Raw genomic sequence first — 23,484 nt, 5'->3', positions numbered from 1 at the left:
GTTAAAGAGCCTCCTTTGACCTGTTTTATTGAGCCCTGATTTGGAAAGGGGTGGTGGGGAGGGGAGGTGGGAACAAGACACAACAACAAAGAATAAGATATGTCTGACTTGGTAAAATGTGGGAAAGAGGGAGAAAAAAATAAGCAACTATTGTGAAAGTGTATTCAACTTCTCTTGGTGCATGACATAGCTTGGAGTTTCTGTACCGTGAGCTTTGGAGAATTTAGAATGAAATAGTTCTTCTAAGGTCTGAAAGTGTTTCAGATATAATATGTTAACCATCGGCCCATGTTAAAAATGAATGTGTAGCAGTTAAGCACAGTCACCTTTGATGCTTACAGGCCCTGAAGATTCTAGCCCCTGAGTAACAAAGAACTTCCTCTCTAATGCTGTTTGTCTGATGATACTGATCTTTGGAATGGGAATATCCTAACTCATTCCAATCTTGTTATGCTGGAGCAGCTCTGTTTGCTCTGAATACAGGGAAATGTGGTGGAGCAGTGCTGGAGAATACCTGCTGAGAACAGAAGTACAATGCAGTGCAAGTTCCCAAGACCCTGGTAGTTCAGCTAACGGACACTGCGTGCCTTTAGTGTTTGAACATCTGTTTAGTTAGTAAGCCCCAAGCAAATGAGTACCTTGCTCTTTTTAGGACAAAATTAATAACATTTGAACAACTTGTTGAAAATGTTTTGGCCCGGTGTAATTGTAACTAGCCCAGCTGTACTATAGTAAAGCCAAGCTCTCTATTATCTGAATGGATGGAAGGCAAAAGATATTTCTCATCACGTTATAAGCCAGATATAAAGCAGTTGAGTTACAAGTCTTCTGGATCATAGGCTGTTTTTAATAAGTCATATTCAAAAGGTCTGTCAGCCCCTACTATTCAGAGAAAATTGTCTGCTTGGGCCAAAGCATTCTCTGCTCTTGAATGCATGGCTAGGTTCTGCTTATCAACCTCTGGGCTGGGGTGAGCTGCTTATATGGAGAATGTCTGCTTAATTAATTCCCTTTGCAAAAAGCAGTGCAGGTAGGATTGAAGAGGGATGGATGAAAGGAGTGAGAAGAGTTTGTCCTTTCTCTTTTAGTATTTCTGCTAGTGTTTCTGCACAGAGCTGATGTGGTCTAGCTGGTGAATGTCCATGAAGTCAAAGTAATTGCTAGGTATAAACTTCCTTAGTTGTGAAGAAGGGGAAAATGGTCTGGACAAACTCTGTAATAGAATTAATAGTGAATTCATCCAACCAAGATGTGCTCTCATAAATGGCAGCACTGTCTGAGACTCAAAATATTGACTTGGATTAAATGTATAAACATTCATAAAGACATCAATAAGAGTAGTAAAATTTTACACGGAATTGAATAAGCTGAGTTTGATCTTAATGTTTGATGCCAGAAAAGTTAGACTTACATTTACTTCTCAGATCTTTAGTGATTTTCTAGTTTTTAAAGTGGAAAAACATCTCAATTTTACAAATCACAAGAGTACTGGATAGTTGTCTCTTAGCTCTACAATGATATCCTTCCTCCTTTTTTTAAAATTCTGCAACCATATTTGACTGTTTTGCCTGAGTTATACTAGGCATTTCTAACACTCTTGTCAAGCACATGGTTTAGTTGTCTCTTGGCTCCAATTTGTAATCTGGCATATCTTTTTGTCTCTGACTTTTTTTTTTTTTTAATGATAAGTCTGAAAAGTTTATAGTTCATCTGAGTAATTTGTGAGGTGTCCTCATGTCTCAGATATTTAGAGACCATATTAGGGAAGGTCTGAAGACCCAGAGAATATAGTTTATGGGATTTGTTCTGAAAGTTTAGCATGCTTAGTGAGTTTGTAAAACAACTTCACTTGATGGCTTGTATCTTATGCAAAGCTATAAACAAGATGAGAGTGGTCAGATCTTGGCTTATTCACGTGAGTACTTTAATATAATCTCATGGGTAATATGAGGAATGTACATTTATTTAGGCTCATGGATATCATCTATTCTGATGAGTGACTGCTAGGAGAAGGTATCCAGATGTGTAAAGATCATATTGTTTTACTATTTTTTCACTGTTCCAATTGACACCCCTGAAATGTCAGGTAGTAGTGTAGTGGATGAGGAAGAATTATTGTTGTAATTATAGCATTCTACCTGTATATAGAGAAATTCTATGACATGTGTGGCAGAACCTGAACAGGTGTGCTCTATTCTTAGCTGGATTATCACTGCATCTCCCTTTCTGTGAGATATTTAGCTGTGAAATGTATCTGCCCTTGCATTTTTGTAGAATCCCAATTAATAGGAACACCTTCAGTGGATTAACAGTATTGTCATGATTAATCCGCTACAAATTTTTAAAAAGTATATCAGGATCTTTCTACAACATTTTGTTTTCTTTCCCCAGTTTATTTTCTGTATCACAAAGAAAACAGAGGCTGTTGCATATTCATGTTGTTGTTTTGCAAATTAGAAACCAAAAAGGCAAAGAAAAGGGGAAAAAAAAAAAAGCAGCTCATGAATGGCTGCAATAGCTGCATCTACTCTGCTAGGTGATGGTAGCATTACTGTGCTTCTCTGCAGTGGAACTACAATGTTCTCTAAGCAAAATGTAGTTGGTTGTCAGCTCTAGGGGGTGATGCTGGCAGCCTAAACCTTCAAAGGTGAGAAATAGTATCTCTAAAGGGAAGCAGATCTTTAGGAATGTGAGAAGTAAGCATTGACTAGGCCTCATGTATATTTACATTAGAAATACCTACATGGACACTTAATTGATCTCACCTTGGAACCTAGAGCATTCTGTTTTTCACTCTGGAGCACAGGGCAAACAAAGCTGTGTGGCAGCTATCTCAGGGCATGCTCACATCTTGCCCTGTGTTGTGCTGAGTGATGTTCCTAGAAATTTATTAAGCTGAAATCTAAAATTCCTGGTTACTGCACAAGATACAGCAGCTCAGATTTTACAGAAAAACCCAGCTGTCATAAGAAGTACAGTTAAAGCACAAAAGTTGTCATGATTAGACCTTCTGTAGTGAATTTACATCTGACTTGCAACTTTGTTAATGAAGTCCTCTGACTTCACAGGGAAAAGCACCCACCCCCAGGAGATGGGATTAAATTCTGTGTTGTGCCCACTGTAGTGTAAACTGTGAAAGGAGTTGGACCCAAGGGAAGCTACTGCTCAGACTCTCATACTGCTTTTTCGTGGCACGTTTTCCTGGCATCAGAAGAAAAGGACAGAACTACCTGTTAACACTCACGGAAGACAGATGAGAAAACAACCTCCTCTGTGAATGTTAACTCTCTCTTTTCTTGAGCTTGTGCAGTTACTGGGCATGATAGGCTTCCATGCCAAGAGACTGAAGAAAACTTCTGATTTCATTCAAGTTTGCCTTTCTTAAAGCAGTGCCTGACACCTGGCAGGATGCAGAAGCAGTCTGAGGCGCTTTCTGCTCATGGGGAATGATGGAGCTCAGCGGAGGTTCCTAGTGCAGCCCAGCCATGGCAGCACACTAGAGCAGCAATCAAAGGGAACCAGTGGCTTCTGATAAATGTCACCAAGTATTCTGACAATTATTCTCATTGGCAGCATTTCAGCTTCTTGTTTTGACACTCCCCTGCCTTGTCCTTTGATATCAGAGGTCTTTATGTTAAAATAGGAACTGTGTTTCTTGAGAGATAATGCCTGCAGAATGGTGTGAAGTTATCTGCTGTCTCTGGTGCTGCCCTTTCAGGTGTTCTTGAATCATCATGTGGCTTAGCCCTGCCTCAGGTTAAGGGATTTCACTTAATGTGTTTTGTTTGTCACGTGTGAATACATGTTAGAATGACTTTTATTTGCCACTTGGTTTCTAATACATTCTGGATATTCAAGTCTTTACCTTCACCATGTCAGTAACTCACTGTTTTTGTTCTGGAAAGTTGTTTTTTCTGTTTATTTTAGTTGAAAGCTGAGATTCTTGTCTGTCTTCTGTTTCCAGCAGGTGAGGCTTTATGAAAGCATCATGGATCTGACAGTGTCATTCTAGATGTGCAGTGCTCAAGGATGTATTATACTGGGAGATGACACTTCATACTGTGCCCTTTCTTGACCAGGAGATTTGAAAAATTTTAGAGCAGCTCCATAACTACTTTTGGGTATTTCTGGAAACGTTCAAGCTTAAGAGATTCCCAAGGAGATTCTTTGGCTAAAGACTGGATGTCAGAGCTATGTGAGAAGACTTCACTGGTTTTGGAGTGACTCTTTGGAACTACTTCTGTTATTAAAACAGGGGAAGTTAATCTGGGCTCGTATTTTAGCACCAGGGCTTTGCTGAAGACAAGCTGGCTTTAAAAGTCGTTTTGAGACATGAATCTCCATCAAAGGCTTTGCACTTTATGGTGGTCTGAGCATAGAGACCAAAGATGGAATTTCTTGGTTTTCATCTTCATTTGTAGCAGCAGATTGAGTCATAGCTAGGGTAGGCTCTAGGAGGGAAAAGATTGTTGATTTTATGCAATTTGCTACACTGCTTGTTAGCTTTCCAGATTGCAGGAGTAGAAATAGCAGTTGCTGTACCATAGAGAACTGTAAGCTTTCTCCTTGGCAGTGGCAAAATCCAGAATCTTTGAGAACTTAAATCAGTGCTCCCACAGGGCCCGAGCGTCCATCTCACACTAAACCCTTTAAGGGCCGAACAGGAATTTTACAGTCCTTTTGAATCCAGTTAAGACTTGGAAAATGCAGACCCTGCCTGGAGATGCAAGTGAAAAACTGCAAATGAAATTGAGAACAATGCCATTGGGCTGATGATCTGTGTGACTTTACATGTGGCTTTCCCAGCTGTAGATATTATGTTAATGCAGTTGTCTAATCTTTTTTGAAAGCCAGTACAGTTATAGTACTCCCTCCTTGCCTGGGGTCATAAATTTCTCAGAGTGATATGCTGCGTTTTTTATTATTATTGTAAAAGAATATCTGTTACTTTTTACTGCCTTTTTATAGCATGAAACAGAATAAATCGGCACATCCCAATCTTGCTTCACAATTATTAATTCATTGCTTCACTTGTAGTCTGCAATCAATCATCTCTTCTTCTTTGCTTCCATCTTTTTCCAGCTAAATATTCCTCTAGTCTTTTCCTGTAACTTCAATTTTGTTTGCCTCTTGAGCATTAATTTGACTCAGCTGTCTAATTTTTTTGAGGTCCCTCAGTATTATTTTGTTATACATTTGTTAGCGAGTCAGATTTTTTGGCTGGCTGCTCCAAAAGTCTGCCTGGTCCTCCTGCTGCTCTCTCCTGAAGCACTGGGAATCCCAGCCCAGGTAGGGATATGATCCCAGCTCTTCAACATGTTCCTTGTAGCTGCTCCAGCCTTTGCTGTAGTGAACTTGATCTTCCATTTCTCACAGTTTGTGCTTGTGTCAAACAGAAATTATCTTAAAGCATGTTTGTGGGGCAGCAGGGAGCTCCATAGTGCAGCAGCAATCACAGTGTCAGTGAGACTTCTTCATTATCCCCTGCAGTATGTTGGATCTGCAGCTCAGCATGCTCTGGCCAAAAAGTGATCCTATGAGAGCTGCTCTGCAGTCTGCTTTTCGGCTTCTTGAGAGGCATTCTCAGCAGGAAGTGTTTCTTAGTGAGTTGTTATCACCCATTCTGAGGATGCCTTACTGTCAGTGTAACTGCACTCACACCTGGTGTAACCTTGCCATCCACTTTGTCACTTGCAGTATACAAGCAGAAGGTGCAGAGTTGACAAGGAATCTCCTGAGAATTTTTTCTCATAATGATTACAATCAATTTTCCCTTGTTCTGTATAAAAACATCTAAACAACATGGGGCTTAAAGAAATATGAAATGTGAACCTTTTCCTTAGAGCAGGAAGCACTTTCTTGTAGTCCTGATGTAGTCTCTTAGCATTTACCCTTCGTTTTGCCAGGAGTGGATCGTGTTTCTCAGGGTCTGAGGCTAATTTCTCAATTAGGAGAACAAACTGAAAAATAACCCTATTTATTAAGTCTTGGTGCAAAAAAAAAAAAAAAAAAAAAGTGTACAAACAGGTAAATAAGAGTGTGTGAGCACATGCCCAGGTGGAATGGAAGCAAGGAGTGTCTTATTGCCGTAAGATATGCTTGCAGTTTCATCGCAACATGTAACTCATGTACAGAGGGAGCAGAGGAGCATTTCCTATAGGTATACAGCTCGTGCATAGTGTATTTGTGCTAGCTTTTCTGAGTCACCTCATGGAGTGCACTGTTTCTTTTCCCATCTCCATCTGTTCATCATTTCAGACTCTCAAATCACTGGAAGCAAGCTATTGATTTTGAGATGTGTTCTCCGTTTGCTGTGTATTTCATGCAGCGACCTCATACTGCCAGGAAAAAAAAACCCACAACTATTTCAGGACCTTCAATCTACCTTTAAAGAAAAGAAGGATGTCTGCAAACCATTGCAATTTATTTATAATCCTCTGGGAATGCTGGAGCTGAAAGAGATTCACCACTGCCATAGTGGGTATTGATCTCTGCAGAGCAGATCCTTGCCTTCCTGGGATAATTCAGCCACTTCACACTGAAATACAGAGAGTAAAGGATATGTTCATCCATTTCTTAGTATATGCGCAAGAGCACCAAATTATAACAGTTGTCTGTGTAGCACGTTGTGATTTCATTTGTAGGCAATGCAGTCACTGAATTAGATCCGACAGATTCTGCACTGGCAACTGTACATCTGCCTGCCATGCCCCATTGCTCCAGCAATCCACAACAGAGCCCTCCTGTGTCATTCCACAGCTCTATTTCTTATTTCCATCTGTTTGTCATTCCGTAGTTTTTTGAATCACGAAGAGACTGCTATTGCTTCTGAGCTGTGTCATAAGCTTGTCGTGACCTTTTTGTTTCCTTTAATAGCTCCCTTAGCCAGGCAGTGTAGTTGGAAGATACAGTAAGAATTGACAACTTATTCCAGCTGTTGTGCTGAAGCAAATGCCAGTAGCTCTCCTGCGTGTCTCCCTGCTCTCGGTTCGCATTGATTTTCTGTTATTCTTGGCAGAAATACTGAGGCCTATTATTACAGCCACTTAAAATTAAGGAGGCCTCTTCTCTTGAAGTGTTAGAACAAGAGAGGTTTTACCATTAGGGGGATGAGGAAAATAAGTGCTTGTACTTTAAAGGACTTTTGATATAAAAGCAAAGGCCAAAAACCTTATTCCCATTCTGAGTTTTGTATGCTTCATCCTTTCTGTGCTTGTTGAGGTGAAATTCACTGCCATCGTTGTTAGCTATGAAAAATTATATTCACTGTGAAGTTAACTCATGTGGCTGGAGTTAAAGTTCCAGCTTAATGTACAGCCTCTCAGTGTCTGTCTCAAGCAGCAACGAAAGTTCTTATGCCCTAGGGCTGCAAGTGTTTTGTGGGGCAGTCAGCTAGATACATAAACACAGTCTGTCTTGCACAGTCCTGTCAAGATGGAAAGGAGGGTTGTGTGCAAGCAGAAGTTCTCTTCCCCGTTCCCTGCTACTCCCTCCCAGCAATTTTATGGCTCACAGCTTTTTTGAACCAAGAGTGGTGAGCATGACCTTACTGAGATTTTTTCTTTTTTTTTTTCTTTTTTTTTTTTTCCCCTCCCCTCCCTGGTATGAGGGGCAATTATTTCTTCCTAGAGAAATGCAATCAATGCCATGTCCAGAGGCCAAGTCACAGTGTGTTCAACCCTTTGCCTTGGTCACCGACCTACATTTCATTCAAACACTTTGGTAAATAGTGGCACTTCTTGTGTTTTTGAGATATTTATATAACAGATGGGGGAAGATTAGTACTGGAGGTATCTCCTACTATTTTGGGGCCTGGGCTGCCTGCCAGTTTTACTTCTTGAGAAGCAAGTGTTTAGTTTGAGTATGAAGAGAGTGACTCATTCTCCTCCTTGACATGCTTTAGTATGTGTAATGAGTGGTGATTTACACGGGGATGCACTGAGGCTCTGCTTGAGCTGACTGCGCTTGGGACACTCTAATCTCATGTGCAAAGAGGAAATGAGTTAATCTGCAGTTAAATATAGAAGTGCTGAAAGAGGTGAGGGTGGGAGGGGGTGATTCTAATCTCACGTAGGTTGGGGTCAGGGAAGAGTAATGTCTGTATCTAAATGGTATTACCCTGCAGTAAGTCATATGTCGCCTCTGTGGACCTGACAACGTTAGTTAATGGAAAATGGAGACAAAATGAGAATGTGCCTTAAGCTCCGGCATCACTGCAGCGTTGTTCTTTGTTTCCCCTCTTCATGATGCTGACACTCCTTCCCTTTCAAAGGAGAACCACTGGATTATGGAAATAGGCAGTTGTGCATTGCTGAGGACTAAACGTGAATCAGTACTGATAGTGTCTTGGATGCAGGCAGAGGAGTTTATTCTCTTGTTCTAATATGGTTTCCTGATCAGTGAAAACTTCCTTGAAAAGCAGTGTTAAGTCTGCTCCATTGATATCCCCTTCTCTTCTCCCTTTGTGTGCAGACGTATTCTTAAACTCTGCATTGGATTGAAAGCTGCTACTGACCATCTGTGACCTGTGTGCCTATGCTCTTGTTGGAAAGGCTGCATTATGGGATGCCTTACTGGTACATATTAGCTGCCTCTGAGCAATTTCTATCTGTGAGGCTCACCTACTGGTTTACCCAACCAAAAAGACTGTCACACCTGAACAGGGAGGGTCCTTTTGTGCTGGGCTGACACTGCTGACCAGAAACTGTGCTGACCACACTGTTGGGGAAGAGCTGAAGGTAGATGTTGCTGGCTTCTTTAGGCAGGCAAAAGCAAGCTGTCAGACATTGGACTCACCAAACCTGGAAGAGGAATTACAGCAGCAGCCAAGAGGAGCTTCTTTTCAGAAGACTTGAGCTCATGTGTTATGTGCTATGTTTTTTCAATACAGTTGAATCCTGAGTAGCCCGTGTAAGGAATTTCTGTTTGGAGATCACATACAATATAGGTCATGTTTGTTGAGCAGTGGGTGAGCAAAGCCAGTGGTTTAAGTAAACTCACTAAGATGAAAGAGTCATCCGTTAGAGGAATTCAGTCTTATAATGCAGAAGAGCTAAGACAGCTTTTTAGAATGAGATCAAGTTGGGAATGCGTTTGTTCCTCTCTTGTTGATTTCAGTGGTATATTTTTACAGGGTTTGGACTTGCATGCAGGCTCTTAGTAGTATCACTGATCCCTCTTCTCACTGTCCCAAAGCAGTTTTTATGAGCTGTTCACTCCATGGACACAAACTGAACACTGGCCATCTGTCCATAAGCAGTCCATATACATCACATATGAATAGTTTGTTAAAATCTAGTAAACGATCAAAAAGTTAAGCCATCTGCAATGTTACTATTATCAATAACAGACTGATTCACAATATTGTTATTAATTGTAATGAGCTAAAGGGTTTTCAGAATCTCATCTTTGCTGCTCTGGCTGAGGATGGTGGTGTTGTGTGTGATACTGAAATAGAATGGTCAGGATGGAATGGTTCAGATAAGACATTTTCATAAGATTAATTGATAGCTTTTCTTATCTGAACCACTAGTCTTATGACTTCCAGGACTCAGGAATATTGCCATATCTCAGACCAAGGATAAGAAGCAGTTGCTGTTGTTCAAGACATTGCTCTCATGTTCCCCACCTGCTCATGCTTCTTGCTGGATTTGCTCACAGCTTTCCCATTTGCACAGTGTGCTGAAATACACTGATAGCCTCCAGCTGATGGGATGGTGACCGACAGTTTGCAATGGCAACACCCTCAGTCCCTCTAGATAAATATAAGTGTCTGCTTCCAGACTTAGAAGAAGTACGGACTAGTGAAAAGAGCATTGTGCCAGGAGTGGAACCATGGTTTCTTCCTGGCCCTGATCCTGGTGTTATGTGATCCAAGGTCAAGTCACTCCTCATCTCTACCCGTTCCTCTTTCATTCATCTTTTCCGTTTAGATTCCTTGAAAAATGGACTCCCCGTTCTTACATGGACAGCAGCAAAATAATAATATTGTTATCCTGCTAATCTTAACAATTTAAAGTGGCTCTTTTTCTAAATGGCTGCAGAACTGACCTTCAGATCTGAGTATTGTTTAGAGTTTTTGTTTTTTCTTCCCAACCTTTTGCTTTTCCACACCAAAGCTGGCCCCACACTGATGTATTTGATTATGATTTCATTGTCATTGCACTTGCTTTAATTTTGCAGCTCAGTGCACAAAGCACAGGGTCCTGTACAAACAACGTGATGAAGTCAAGCAGGTCAGCTCCTTTCTCTTTTTATCTCGAAAACAATGTGAAACTCCTGTGTTTCTTTTGCGTGGCACCTCCAATTCTAGAGCTGGAGGCTGTGAGGCTCTGCTGCTGTCCCACCACCTTCAGGTGGGACTCGCACAGTTTTCCACTGCTGCCAATGGGGGCACAGGAGCTGTGCTGTCTGCTGGATCATTGGGTGGAATTGCACTGTGAAGTGTCAAAAATCAATGCACAAACTGCAGTGTACTGAGCAGGTGTCTATGCCTGCATTAGGCATTGCCTGTGCTCTCAGGTGTACACATAGACTTGTCTTGCTCGATCATGTTTGGCCACTGTCTGTGAGAAAAAGTTTTTTCCTGTTTTCTGCCTCTCCTTTTTGCTTTTGGCAGTGTTGCTTTCTCCACTGGGATGTGGTTTGAGTGAACATGGCCTGTGTCCAGTCTTTTAAAGAAGTGCCAGGTTACTGGTTGTTGATATGAGAAAGGGAAAAGGAGCTGGGTACCTTGTTGTAGTGTGCTACTGTGATGTTGTCAGGCATTGTATCAGCATTCAGAATAAAGAGAAACACCAGGAAACACTCAGCCTTAATAAACACCAGGAAAAATGTGGACCTTGTGATTTTTGTAATTCCCACCTTGTTCCTAATATTCCCTTCCCCTGGCACTCTAAAATGCTCCTTAATCAGATCTAGGTGCCTGGACAGACTGAGGTTGAGACTTGATGCATCAAAGCAATGCAAACCACAGCTTGTCATGTGCAACAATGCCTTATTGGACAGAGAATCTGAATTTTGGGAAGCTCAAGGAATGTTTACACCTTACCATTGGTGTTGGAATTTTATTTATTTTTATTTTTTATTTATAGTTTTTCCTCAGTTTGCTCAATTTCAACACTCACTCTGAACAGATGCTGTTAAGAAATAAGTGCTGGAGCAGGAGCACAGGTTATCTGCTCCCATATGCTGCTAATTGTGGCCAGCTGAGCACAGGCCTGGCAAGCTGCCCAGTTGTGCAGGATATGCCCAGGTTCTTTCTGCACTACTTGGTGGAATGTCTTCCTGAAGAGCATCTTATAATCATAGAAGCATTAAGGTTGAAAAAGACTGCTAGAATCATTTAGTCCAATTGTCATCCTACTAACTCCTTCAAGTGGATTTTCTGTTACAATGGAAATCAAGCTGTAACAGCAGATAAAACAAGAACACAGCTGAAGGCTAATAAAATAAGAATTTAAATGTTGAAAACCTTTTCAGCAATATTCTTCATCTCTGGCACTATCAGATTCCTTAGCCACTGGCAGGAAGGGAAGTTCTGTCACTAACAGTAGTGGGTGTAAAGTTTGTTAAAGCTGAATCCTTTTGTTACTCCTGCATTGCTTTTTACCAAAAGTAATTTCCTATGGTTCTTCAGGGATGTATTTCTAAGAGGAAAGGTTGAATGATTAGCTTCTCTTCTGGATAGGAACACAGCCAGCCATGGTCTGCATGTTTTCCCACATCCTTCTGTGCTCCCTGGCCAGGGGCCAGATGAGAACCTTCTCCAGAGCAAGGTCACCACCAGGGCTCCTTGCATCCATTTGTTCTATCCTTCCCCTTTCAGCCTAGCTGTTAGTCCTTGCGATGAGCAACATGTTTTCTTCTTTGAGGTGCTTTTGGTAGCTGTGGCTGTGGCCAGCTTCAGCCTTTTGCTTGAAGGTTGGGAGAGCAAACAAACCATGGATAATGCCAACATGTCAGCTTCTTGTCCAGCTGCAAAACCAGGGCTTGGCCTGCAATTGGAATCTTAACGTCATCTTGACACATGCTGCAGACAACCTGCTATAAGATTTGTCTTCCCATAACTGGCAAATGATCCTTTCAAGTGTACTGTCTAACATACAAGGCTATTTGTGTGCTTCCATCTATTCATTTCTAACTGTTGGAGATGAGGAAACTACTAGACTATAGTAGACAGAAAACTGATTTTTTTCATCTTGTGTCTTCCAAGGACTATTTCACTTCTATTAAAAATCCGTACTGGTTCATTTAAGCTCATTGTTCATGACATCAATGAGTTCTGAAAGAAAACTTGAGGCTTTAAAAAACAGAAAGGAATCTGCTATTACAGGTGGTCTGTGGGCATGTTCTGAGATGGCTCACAGGCAAGGTCTCTGATGTTGTCTGAGAGTTTTACCCCTGATCATCACCTTTCCGCCATGCCATGTTTACAACCTGTACTTCCTCAGCACATCCAACCTCTGAGACACATTGGCTGCCCCACTGGTGTTGTACTGCACCCTTGGAGGTTCTGGACTGACATTGCTTGTCAGAAGAGGTAACCTCATTCCTCTCAGAGCCCGAATAAAGCACAGTTGGGGTTTGTTAGTCATCCAGTGTAGGTGTGTAACTTGAACCGCTGATCTCCTCAGGGTCTTTCTGATGTTACTACATACAGGCAAATGCCAGGAGGGCAGATTGCCCTCTAGAGAATCCACACTTCCACTCAGTGCAGAAGAAGCCTAGGAAAGCTATCTGACTAATTCAGCCCATCAAATGACATCTAGTTAAGCCTGACAAACGACATGATTAAATTTGAGTGGTATCAATACTTACCTTATTCTCTGACATGAAAAGATGGCTTGCTAAAGCCAGGATGCTGTGTTATTGGGTAAAACAGTAAAGCCGTCTATTGAATCAATGTCAAATATAACTATTTAGATTTAATACTGGACTGGAGTTAAATAGTCACACTTAGTAACCATCAACACTCAGAGTTTGCACAGAATTTGCAACACTTTGCAAATTCAGCCTCTGTGGCTGTCTAGCTGCGTATTCTAACCAAAGAATTTGTCCAAAGAGAAACTGATATATTTCTTAGGGGAACTCCTGGCAGTGGGGAGTTCCCATCATGTGATGGTTACTACTCTTAGCTCCCAGACTAGGCTTTGTGTCAGACAAGTCTATTCATGCATTAGCGATAGCTGAATAAGATGTGCGTTCACTTATTTCTCTGCACTTTGCAAACCAGTATTTTAAATTAAGCTGAAATCAGCAGCGATTTACATTAGCAAACAGGCTGTAGGTTGGGAGGAGGCGTGAGTATTTGTGCTATTCAGCTGTCCTTGCTGCTTGGGGGGATCTCTAGCAGAAAGGCATGAAAACGGATGTGCTTCAGCCTTCACTGGAGACAACCCTAAGGATTGGCTCTTACACAGGGGATGCTTTGATGTGGATCTGCACAGCCTGATGTTTGTACTAACTCTGTTTCCCGCATGGTAAGCAAAGGGAATTAGTTCTTCTATATGTAACAGTACTTCTGTGAACAGCTGATGGCTTTGGGACAGATCTCTCTGTAGATATATTGGACAGCAGGACCAGTGGCACTAAAAGTGTTTTCTCCCCATTTGCCTTTTGTAGGTATGTGCTGTGACAGAACAGTTGTATGTGAAGAAAAGCAGGAGTGGAAGTCACTGGCAGAGGATCTTGCACTTTTCAGCTGCGCCTGAAGAGTTCAGCTGACTGCGGTGAGCAACCTGCAGGAGGGGAAGGATCTTGTCACAGTCAAAATATCTAGTGCTTGGAAAAGCATCGAGCTCCGAGTGCTACTTTGTGGTAACTCATGGATGCATTTGATCCTTGCTGGGGCAAAAATATTTTAATTTTTTTTTTTTTTTTAAATCTTTGGATACCTTTCTCATTTCCTGTCTGCATTTGTGATGTCCTTTGCTGTTGGTTTTGATGTTGATACCAGTAAGTACTTTGTGCCTTAGTCTATGTCAGGAACACATGGTTACAAGTTAAATTTTGGAACTGCATTGAGAGTTAGGGCTTAGGGTAAGGTCCAGAGTTTAGTAATTGGCCTTGAATGGGTTATTAATCTAAATTTAGTAGCAGTGCATATGTACAAGCTTTAGACTTGGTCATGGCTACCATGCATTGAATTAGAGAGTAGCTTTGGGTTATGGCAACATTGGGCTGGATTAATTGCTTCATCTGTAAGACACTGGGCTAGGCTTAAGAGAATATCAAGATTCATAACACGGCTTTGTGTTGATTTGGAGCAGACATAAGCTGTTGGGCTGGGATCAGGGATCAGGACAAATTATTGTGTTGGTGACATAAGATGAGGTCCCCCAGGGGCTACTGGGCTAGATTTGGGGTTATTAGCGACAGGACAGCTACAAATACCGGTGAAGATGATCTTGCTTTTCTTAGAAGAGATAGTTGGATTACTATTTTCTCGAAGATAATATGCAGGATTGGTTGAGGCTTGACAGTGCTGAGATACGGTTTTGAATTTTTTATTTGCTCAAGGCTAAAGCAACTCAGTCTTTGAAAGCTCTGTATTGAAGTAGAAGTTCCAGATGCAGTTAAGGTTGAGGCTCACATGTCAAGCATAAGACCATTGGTCTCATTCCACTTAGTTATTTCCCCTTAGTTATTCTGATATCGATCCTGTTTGTGGTCAGAAAGGCAAAGGTCAAAGCAGCAGTTTCAGAAGGCAGAATCTCTTGTATCCAAGAAGTGGCAAATACAATTATTTGAGGCTGTTTTCTTTTTCTTTTTCTTTTTTTTCTTTTCTAAAAAGACTAAGAGCATTGGAGGGCAGTCTCTTCTGTCTCTGTCCTTCTCTTTTTGTCTACATGGGTGCTGCAGGCATCTCAAATTTCAGCTCTGTATGACATCTCAATTCCTTCCCACATAACGCTGTACTGTCTCTTTCCTTCAGTGATACAGAGCCCCTCCAGTTACAGGGGAGGAAAGGAGTTTGCATAAGCCTCTACTGAACATGCAGAGGCTGTTGTCAGCCTGACTGTGCTATTTCTTCTAAGACCTAGTGCTCTCTGAGGGATGAAAGCCTGTGCTATTGAAAAGAAAGCTAGAGAACCTTTTAGAATGTATCAAACTGAGTTTTCTGTAATTTTCCTCCTACTGCCTCAAAGCAAAATTGCAGCACCCTGCTGTTGAACTGACACAATTACTTGCAACAAGAATATATGTTATTCTTGTAGAGCTGAGCCATTTTACACCAAATCTGAATTTGATCCTGTCCTTTGGCTGCCAAAGGGCTGTCTCCCCTTTATGTTTTTGCTTTAAGAGAAGGGAACTCCGTACTGAGTTTTCCTCCAGGTGGAAATATGCACTATGCTGTCAGGCATTTGTCTGGAAAATAGCATCTCTAAGAAGCCTGGATTGTCACAGATATCCCGGAGAGCCACAGAGCTTCCCTCTATGCTCAGTCCTATGGCCATTAAGTGATATTTAAGGCATAGCACACCTGTGCTTCAATGAGCACAACAGCATTCAGTACTTATACTTGGTTAGTCCACATAGAGATTTGGAGGAGGATGGTTTACTCTAACCTCAGTTCCTGGTTACATGGAGCTTTTAATAGCTTTTTTTCTTATACTTTTACACGAGAGAAAATACTTGCTTTTTTGTAGTCTGAGTCTTCCTTTTGCCAGAAGCTTATGGGAATGAAGAGAAGTACTTGTACACCATGCTACGTTGTGTTTGTTTTTTAGGATCTAATTAGGACACCATGTTGTTTTTTAACTGCTATGTACTATGCAGATCAACTGTTCAGTTGAGACCTTTAGCTTAGACAGCTGGCTGAGACACAATTGCAGCCCTGATGAGTTGGACCAAAGGCAGAAAGAGGAAAAAGTACATATATAAATGATGTGAATAGTTTATGAGGGTGTTGGATGCTACTGGGTGAGAGATCTCTACCTCAGCACAGCTGCATGAAAGTACTTATCTAGCCAGGCCAACAGGAAGCAAAGTAAGTCTAAGGGAACAGTGAGGAAATCCTGACTATATCTTTTGCTTTCTTAGTGGAGGACCTAGGTATGGAAAATGCTACTGAATCCAAGGCTGTCTAGCTGATCCATTTGTTTCTCTCTAAAAGGAGAAAAATTACCCATACTGCATGCAGAGAAGTATTGCAGAGATTACTAAAGATTCCTGTGCTCACTAGCGGCTGTGTTTCCCAGGGCTTGTGGGTCAGTAGTTGCTGTCCTCCCAGTTCTCTAATTCACTGCTTCAAGTGAAAGGTGAAGGTTACCCAGATGGGCTGCTGTAAGGTGCATCTAGTCCTTTCACTCCTTTGCCTGGAGACAGAGCAGGGTGACTCCTAGAGGAAGGTGTTGCACAAAACATTGTTTTGGCTCCAGCTGGTCACACCACCTGCCCATTGTGGACTATAAAATAGGTTGAAACAGTGTAGTACTGCACATAAACCAGAACAGTGAGAATGAGTTTGTAGAAAGCAGGAAAACAGTTTTATTTTTTTCTGTTGAACTTTTGGAAACAGATGGAGAGTTGATGAGGCAGAGATGCTGGAAGGGACAGTGTGTTTCAAATTTTTTCCTTAATTTCTTCCCAATCTGTTCGTAGATTCATAGCTCTTGCTTATTTGCTACAGGGGAGTTAGTGTAAGACACGAAAACTTCAGTGCCCCCAGGTCTCCAGAGGTAGGTGCTCACTAGAGGCTGTTGGGTTGTTGTTTTTCACCTAAGAGACTTCTGACATACAGGATTGTGGGAGCAGCTCATGGCCTGATGGGCAAGATCTTTTCTTACTTCATTTCAGGTTATTACAGTGAAGGGTCTAAACTTCCTGGAGAAAGATGACAACTCTAGAGTGTCTTGACAGAGTCCTGTACTGACACTAACAGGCCAGTCCTGCCTCTCTAAATAACCAATGGTTTTTTTTTGTTGGTTTTTTTTTTTTAAATTTATGCAGAAGCCAAGAGGAATCAGAGCCGAGCAGTGCACCTACCAGCAGTCATTATCATTCCTTAATCATTCAGTTACTGTTTCTCTCTCTGACAAGAGATATTGGTGTGGTGGAGAGGATGTGAGGCAAGATTGGCTTTTGTTCTAGTCTCCTTGGAGATGTTTAAGTAAATTTCCTTGCATTGAACATATATTCGGGTGTTGCCCAGAGAGGACATATGTAACTTCAGTGATGCCTTCAAATCATTGTGGAAGCCAGAGCTGGTGGGAGAGGAATGGGTGAGATGGGATTGTTAAACCTTTCTTCACTCCCAAATGCAATGACTTGCTGTGAGATCTGATTACCTTTTCATTAGCTTTCATAGTTACAAATATATCTGGTTGATAATCCCAGACAGCTGGCTGAGTTAGTCAAATCCACATTTCTCCTCTGCCTGATGTTTCGAGTCTGGATATTTATTAATTGCATATACAGTAAGTGCTGCAAGCAGGACTGCTGGGACTTTATTTCTGTGAATGCACAAACTTCTCTGCTGGAAAACACGTTTCCTCTTGGCTTATAGCTTGTTCCTGGAGGACAGAGGACCAGAGAGCAGTCTGATTTTATATTAGATCCTTTTAGTATTTAAAAGGGAGATACAGGAAAGAGGGGAACAGATTCTTTAGGAGGATCTGTGGTGATAGAATAAGGGGAAATGGTTTCAGGCTTAAAGGGGGTAGATTTAGGTTGGATGTAAGGAAAAAGTCTTTCATAGTGAGAGTGATGATACACTGGAACAGGTTGCTCAGAGATGTGGTGGAAGCTTCGTACCTGTAGTTGACAGGTTGACCAGGCTGGACCACACTGTGAGTAACCTGATCAAGCTGCAGGTGTCCCTCTTCACTGCAGGGGATTTGGGCTAGATGGCCATTAAAGGTCCCTTCTAACTCTAAGGATTCTGTGATTCTATATTGGCTTGTCTTTAGCAAGGGTGCAGAGAGGTGCACTGCAGGAAAATACTGAGATGAATAGACAGCACAGTCCGAATTTTCTTTGTGGCTGCTTCTCCTAATTCCCTTCTTTACTGCTCTCTTGTCTTATCTCTTATCTCTTCTTAAGCCACTGTTATTGGTGTAGCTAGTAAGCTCAACTGCTTGCCCAGAGACTGACAAATATTTAGTATTTTGAGCGTTTTAAAAAAGTGAGTGAATTTTACCAAAAACCAGCTTATTTGCATGATTTTCTCCTGATTGTACCTTAAGGTTAATTCAAGCCTCTACAGCACAAAAGTTGGTAACTGTTGATAATAGTTGGTAAAACGCTGGTAGACAGCTAATGCCATTACAAAGCTTTTAATATTGATTAGTTTGTATTCAGTTACTTTCACTGCCAGAGTGCCTTTCACTGAATTACAGACTGATTGGATCACTAAGGATCAGATATTGGTAAGCTAAGCTCGTTTTAAGAATTGTCATCTGTTGTTTTCTGTATTAGTGGAGCAGATCGTGCAGTTGCTAGACAGTGTGCACCGGGAGATTGATGAATCTAATCAAGGAATCACACTGTGCAGGTTTTACTTCTGTTTTACCTGAGTATAAGTGGCAATGCTGCGTGCAAAGGGGTAGAGTTGCTGGTGTGCAGGTGAGGATGTGTTTCCTTGACTGCATGGTGTAACTACCATTAGTTTCGTTAGGACTTGGATAAGCATGACAGTCCTAAGTTTTTCCTCCTGCAGTATTATTTAGCAGGCCCTTGATTTTACAAAATTTCCTGGACCATAGACAGCAACTGTTCAAGGTAGGGCAAGGCTATACTTTTTGTTATGTGTGAGAGTGTAAATGGGCTAACAGCTCAAGTCTGAGAGTTTAGACGAGTTAGCAGCTGGGGGGAACTGCTGCTCAGGAGGCTGCTGAACAGCTGATCGCTCCCAGCCTCTGTCAGCATGAGGCATTGCTTCCCAGCTCCTGCTCACTTGTTAGTTCAATGGAAACCTATGTCTCTGGCTGAAGTCTCTGAAGATGTTGACCTCAGATCCTGATCAATTATAACCCTACCAGGTAGTAATTTTGGTTGTTTTAAATGATAGATCAACAGCCTACAGAGTATCTCTTATTTCCAGAAGGGACACTGGGAGAGTTCCTCAATTCAATAAGGAAGCCAAATCATACACTTGCTTTTCTCAGCAGTTTAAGAAAGATTTCTAGCTGTTTGTCTTGTAGCCTACACTTCTCTCTTTCTCTCTCCCCGCTTAACAGGCTGTCTGCTTGTTACGAGGGTCTTTTGCTAGCCCTTAATTAGCCCTATGGATTTGCTTATACTATAAGATTATGTGCTTATCCAGAGTTGTTAAAAGGCTTGTATGCATCTTTAAATTGAGTCTTCCTCAGTCTCTGGTGACAGTTTGAGCCCTTTCCCGCCACAGGGATCAGTGTGAGTACTTCTTGAGTCCTTGTGCAGTTGCACTGCACTGCCTGGCAAGCAGCAGGGGCTACCTGCAGTGCTGCACTCTGCAGTGACACTGGTTCCTGTAGCTCTCAGCTGTGGAGAACTGTGCTGTGGGGTTTGTGCTCAAGTCTCAAACATCCCAGAGAATCAGGGAGTTGGAGGTTTGTGGCAAGCTAGTGCTCATCTCTGAGCAGAAGTGTGCTGTAGAAGTATCCCAACCAGAACTGGGGTGGCTGTTTTGTAACAAAGCAGACGCTCCAGCCCAGCAGGACCAGGATCCTGGGTGAGTGAGTTTTCTCAATCATGGTGTTGGGTGTAACTCTAGCAGCAGCATGTTATTTTGTCTGAGTTTTGTTTTGTGAGTCAAACCCCAGTACTCAGAGGAAACTGAGGTAAAAACACAAGCATGATGCAAGTACGCTTGCCACCTTCCTCATTCTGCAGAAACTTCATAGCTTTTACTTAGAATCTCCCAGATCTTCCAGAAGAACCTTATTTTTTTAGGCTGCATTTCACTGTCCTGTGGCATATTGGAGAGGCATAAAAGAACTTGTGTGATATTTATTAAAACAAACAAACACTCCTGTTGATTGTGCAGCATGATTTGTGGAGTAGCTTATAGTGGAAGTAGCCTGCTCCGTCCTGTGAGATAGTCTGTGTATGGATTTGACAGCAAAACAGATATGATGAGGGTAGGTTTTCCAAGGGATAGGGCAGTGGTCTGGAATGTCCTAGAGCTGGATCTGTCACAGTTATCCCAAATGCTTCCTTTGTTGTGCAGATTATTTTGGATCCTTCCCTACTTTGTCTCTGCATAGGTGCTATTCTCTCATTCATTAGCTGATATTTTTGTAGTATGGTTTCTGCCCAAAAAACTCAGTGATCAGGCTCCAGAGCACACTTGAGAAGGAGATAAAGGAGTTTTTCTTTGGGTGGTGAGAGAGGTCTCCTGTTTTGTACTGTGTGTTTCAAGTAATTGAAGGTGATGATTGTACAGTTTACATTGGACAGTGTTGTGTGGGATTTTTTTTTGGTTTCTTTATTTTTCCTTATCTTTCCTGGTTTGCTCTTTTATTAGGAGTTTTGTACACCTGACTTTTCAGGGGCTAGAACCTGAATCCCAACCTGAATGTTGTGAGTACCTCTGATACTTACTGGGGTAGAAGAATCCAAAACTCCAAATCTGAGCCCTCTGCGGAATAGTCTTTAATTGTGGGCATGGGAACCCTTTGTTTAGTGTAATCAGATACTGCAAAGTACATGTTTAGGAATGGGGATTGGTCTTTTTGAAGCAGAATTTTCCAGCTACTTCAGGCCCTTTTAGTCAGTATGCCAAGTCAGAATTGTGCCTTTATTGGCCAAGAGTTAAACACTTGATGAGAGATAAATATTGGGGTGCTGAACGTATATTTGGCAGGAAATAAAACGGGGGCATGCTGTAAATCGGAATTTCACAGTACACTGGTGTGTATTTACATATGTAGCATTTGGAGTTGTTTGTTCTGTCCTTTGCTAATGTTTTATGGCGAGTATGACGTTAGCATAAGTGTTGACCCACTTAGTAACCTTCGCTCTGTGCCCTCTGCAATCAGCAGCTCAGGACACCTGTGTTGCTTTCTGGGCCTCACTTGCTAGGAGATGCTTGCCTTGCAATAATTATCAGTACATTTTTTCAGTCCCCTGGTTTGACAGCAGATCAGTGACCATATGTGCGTATTTGAGGCATCACAATCCAGAATCAGGCTGCGAGCAAACAACACCCCTTGCCATCCTGAATGCACCACTTCCACCCCAGTGCAAGCCTGTGGAGTGGTGGAAGTGCTAAGGTGTGGGACACTGTAGTATGTCTTGTGACTTAAAGCATCCCTTCGTGCGAGCTACGAAACCCATGGCGTGCGCATCATATAACATCTAGTAATCATTAAAGTGGTTTGTTTCCCTGTGTGACACATGAGAATTTATGTGAGGAATCTCAGCTGCCAAGTGCAGAAACTTTAGCTGTGACCCTTCAGCTCCTACCCATTGAAATAGGATCTACCATGTCTACTGCTAATGAAAACATTCCTCCCTTGATAGGCAGATACTCTCCGGTTATGAAAAAGAAAGAGGAAAAAGCTCTTTTTCAAGTACTTCCCGTATGCTTTAATCAAGTATTTCTACAAGGCTTGCTTGTTGCTTCCCTTCTGTAGTGCGTCTCATCTCCCTGCTACCACAGAGTCATCTCCCAACTTTCCCTCTCTTCCCCAGCTCCAGAGCTGCAGGAAGAGCCAGCATCGGGCCTGATGACAGTGGCAGGCGAGTGACAAGCAGGCTGGGTGGGGGTGGTTGATGATGAGCAAGCCTAGTGACAGCATGGTGTGACTAAGAACCCGCTGGCTAATAAAAGCACAGGAGGAGGAGGAGCAAAGTATTTAAGGGTGCCAGGGAGAGAGAGAAAGGTTTCCACAATTTTTTTGGTACACTTCAGCAGCCAAGTGACTGGGCAACACAGTGAAAGGCTTCCTTAACTCTTATGCTCATATGGGATGAAATTAAGGGGCTAAGAAAATGGCACCATTAACTGAAAAGTCTGAATCAAGGTAAGAACACTGCTGTGTTTTTTTCCTAGTTAGTCAAAGCTAGCCTTCCTGGAGCTGTTATAAAGCCCTGGGAGATCAGTTCACATGGCACTGGCACCTGCTAATGTGCAATGAGTGGGTAGGTCTGCTGGGCTACACTCACTGACTTTGAAATTGTTTGATTCACATGGGTGGGTATTTCCAGTTGCTGCTTGAAAAGAGAGGAGATATCTAGAATAGTCATTTTGTGAGCTTGTGTCCTGGATAAGGGAACTGAGCAGGTCCTAGCATCTGTACCCAAATTACTGCATCATTCTTCTGACTAACTTTATGTGAAGGAGTGGTTGAGACTTATTCCTGAGAGCTGAGTCCAAATCTATTGCTAAAATGAAAGTGAGGAGAGTGGATGTGGAGTTCTCAGCAATATGCCACTTGATTCTTGAGGAGTCAGAGGGAAGCGAAGATGAGATTTGGTTTCTGAAATTTGGCATTCTGCAATTTCTGGAGATGTTTCAAATGTCAAACCATTGTTAATCCAGAAGTTCAGTTTTCTCAGAATGTTTTCAGTACCAAGCAGAGGAGCAATTGCTGTGTTCTTCATTCCAGCATGTAAGTAGCTTTAGAGGCAGCAAGGTGAGCGGCCAGGACTTTAGCCTGAATTCCTGGCAGGTGTGGCTTTGCTGTCTGGCCTTGGACGTATTACAGGAGCCAGCCTTCAGGGTTTTGCAGGGGCCTTTTTGTGCCTATATTCAGGCAGATGAATTGGTTCCAGGGAAATTTCTTCAGAGTAGTGCCAAAGGCTAAGGAGAACAATCCTGTCCAACTTCCCCATACATCCTCAGCCTTGTCAGAGGAGCGTTGGAAGAAGGGGTATGGCTTACTTCCTTCATACACGGGCTAGATTTACCTTGTTCTGTGATCTCCTGGAGATCATTGCAGTTGTGTTTATAATGAGAACAACTTTCGAAATGGCTTAGATTATTCTGAAGGCATCATAAAACACTCAAAGACTGACATACACGCCTTGTTTACCCTGTTCTGGCTTAGTTAATTTCAGACAATGCATAGAGCAGAGGCTTGAATCTTCCATCTCTATGCCAAATGTTGCTTACTGAGTGTTTGTGAAGAGGTTGAAACGGCGCTAACAGAGGTCATGATTAACAGCTGTCTGATACAATTGCCAGAGTGATGATTCAATACCAAAGCAACTCCTCTGCCTTGCAAAGCTAGGAGTCTCAGGATGTGTCTGAGGTGGTAGAAGGTGATCTGTAGTATTAAGGTATTTATTTATGGTGTTAGAGGTGCACAAGAATCTTTCCTCTACAAATATTTCACAAAAATTAGGTTATTTGGAATCTGAACTTTGTGACACTAGTCAATTGCTAATTGGTATTTCTACTTAATAAAACTTCCACTTATTTACTGCTTTGCTATTTGAGAGCGTATGACAGCAGTGAAGGCAGCCTTTATAGTCTGTGCTGTACAAAATCATGCAAGAGAAGCTGCTGGATGTTGTTTAGATGATCTAATTGATTGTATTTACAGAATGCCATTC

General features: G+C 42.0%; 1 protein-coding gene across 50 annotated transcripts in view; it reads left to right on the top strand.

Annotated features, from left to right (window-relative positions):
* Window positions 1–23,484, top strand: part of SORBS1 (sorbin and SH3 domain containing 1) — a 108,580-nt gene that overhangs the window by 12,518 nt on the left and 72,578 nt on the right. For 13 of the 50 annotated variants that reach the window (XM_052676912.1, XM_052676903.1, XM_052676926.1 and 10 more), the window contains exon 1: window positions 21,802–21,950. In XM_052676912.1, coding sequence (XP_052532872.1) covers window positions 21,919–21,950 — 32 coding nt within the window. In that variant the 5' untranslated portion in view covers window positions 21,802–21,918. Of the gene's footprint in view, window positions 1–13,623; window positions 13,750–13,797; window positions 13,819–21,799; window positions 21,951–23,484 lie in introns of those variants that run through there. The other 37 variants (XM_052676955.1, XM_052676954.1, XM_052676943.1 and 34 more) reach the window with 10 other exon arrangements.

Source organism: Tympanuchus pallidicinctus, unplaced genomic scaffold (assembly GCF_026119805.1).
Source record: "Tympanuchus pallidicinctus isolate F22 unplaced genomic scaffold, pur_lepc_1.0 scaffold16, whole genome shotgun sequence".
Lineage (NCBI taxonomy): Eukaryota > Metazoa > Chordata > Aves > Galliformes > Phasianidae > Tympanuchus > Tympanuchus pallidicinctus.
Note: the sequence above shows the minus strand (reverse complement) of the source record. Positions and strands in the feature narration are given on the sequence as shown.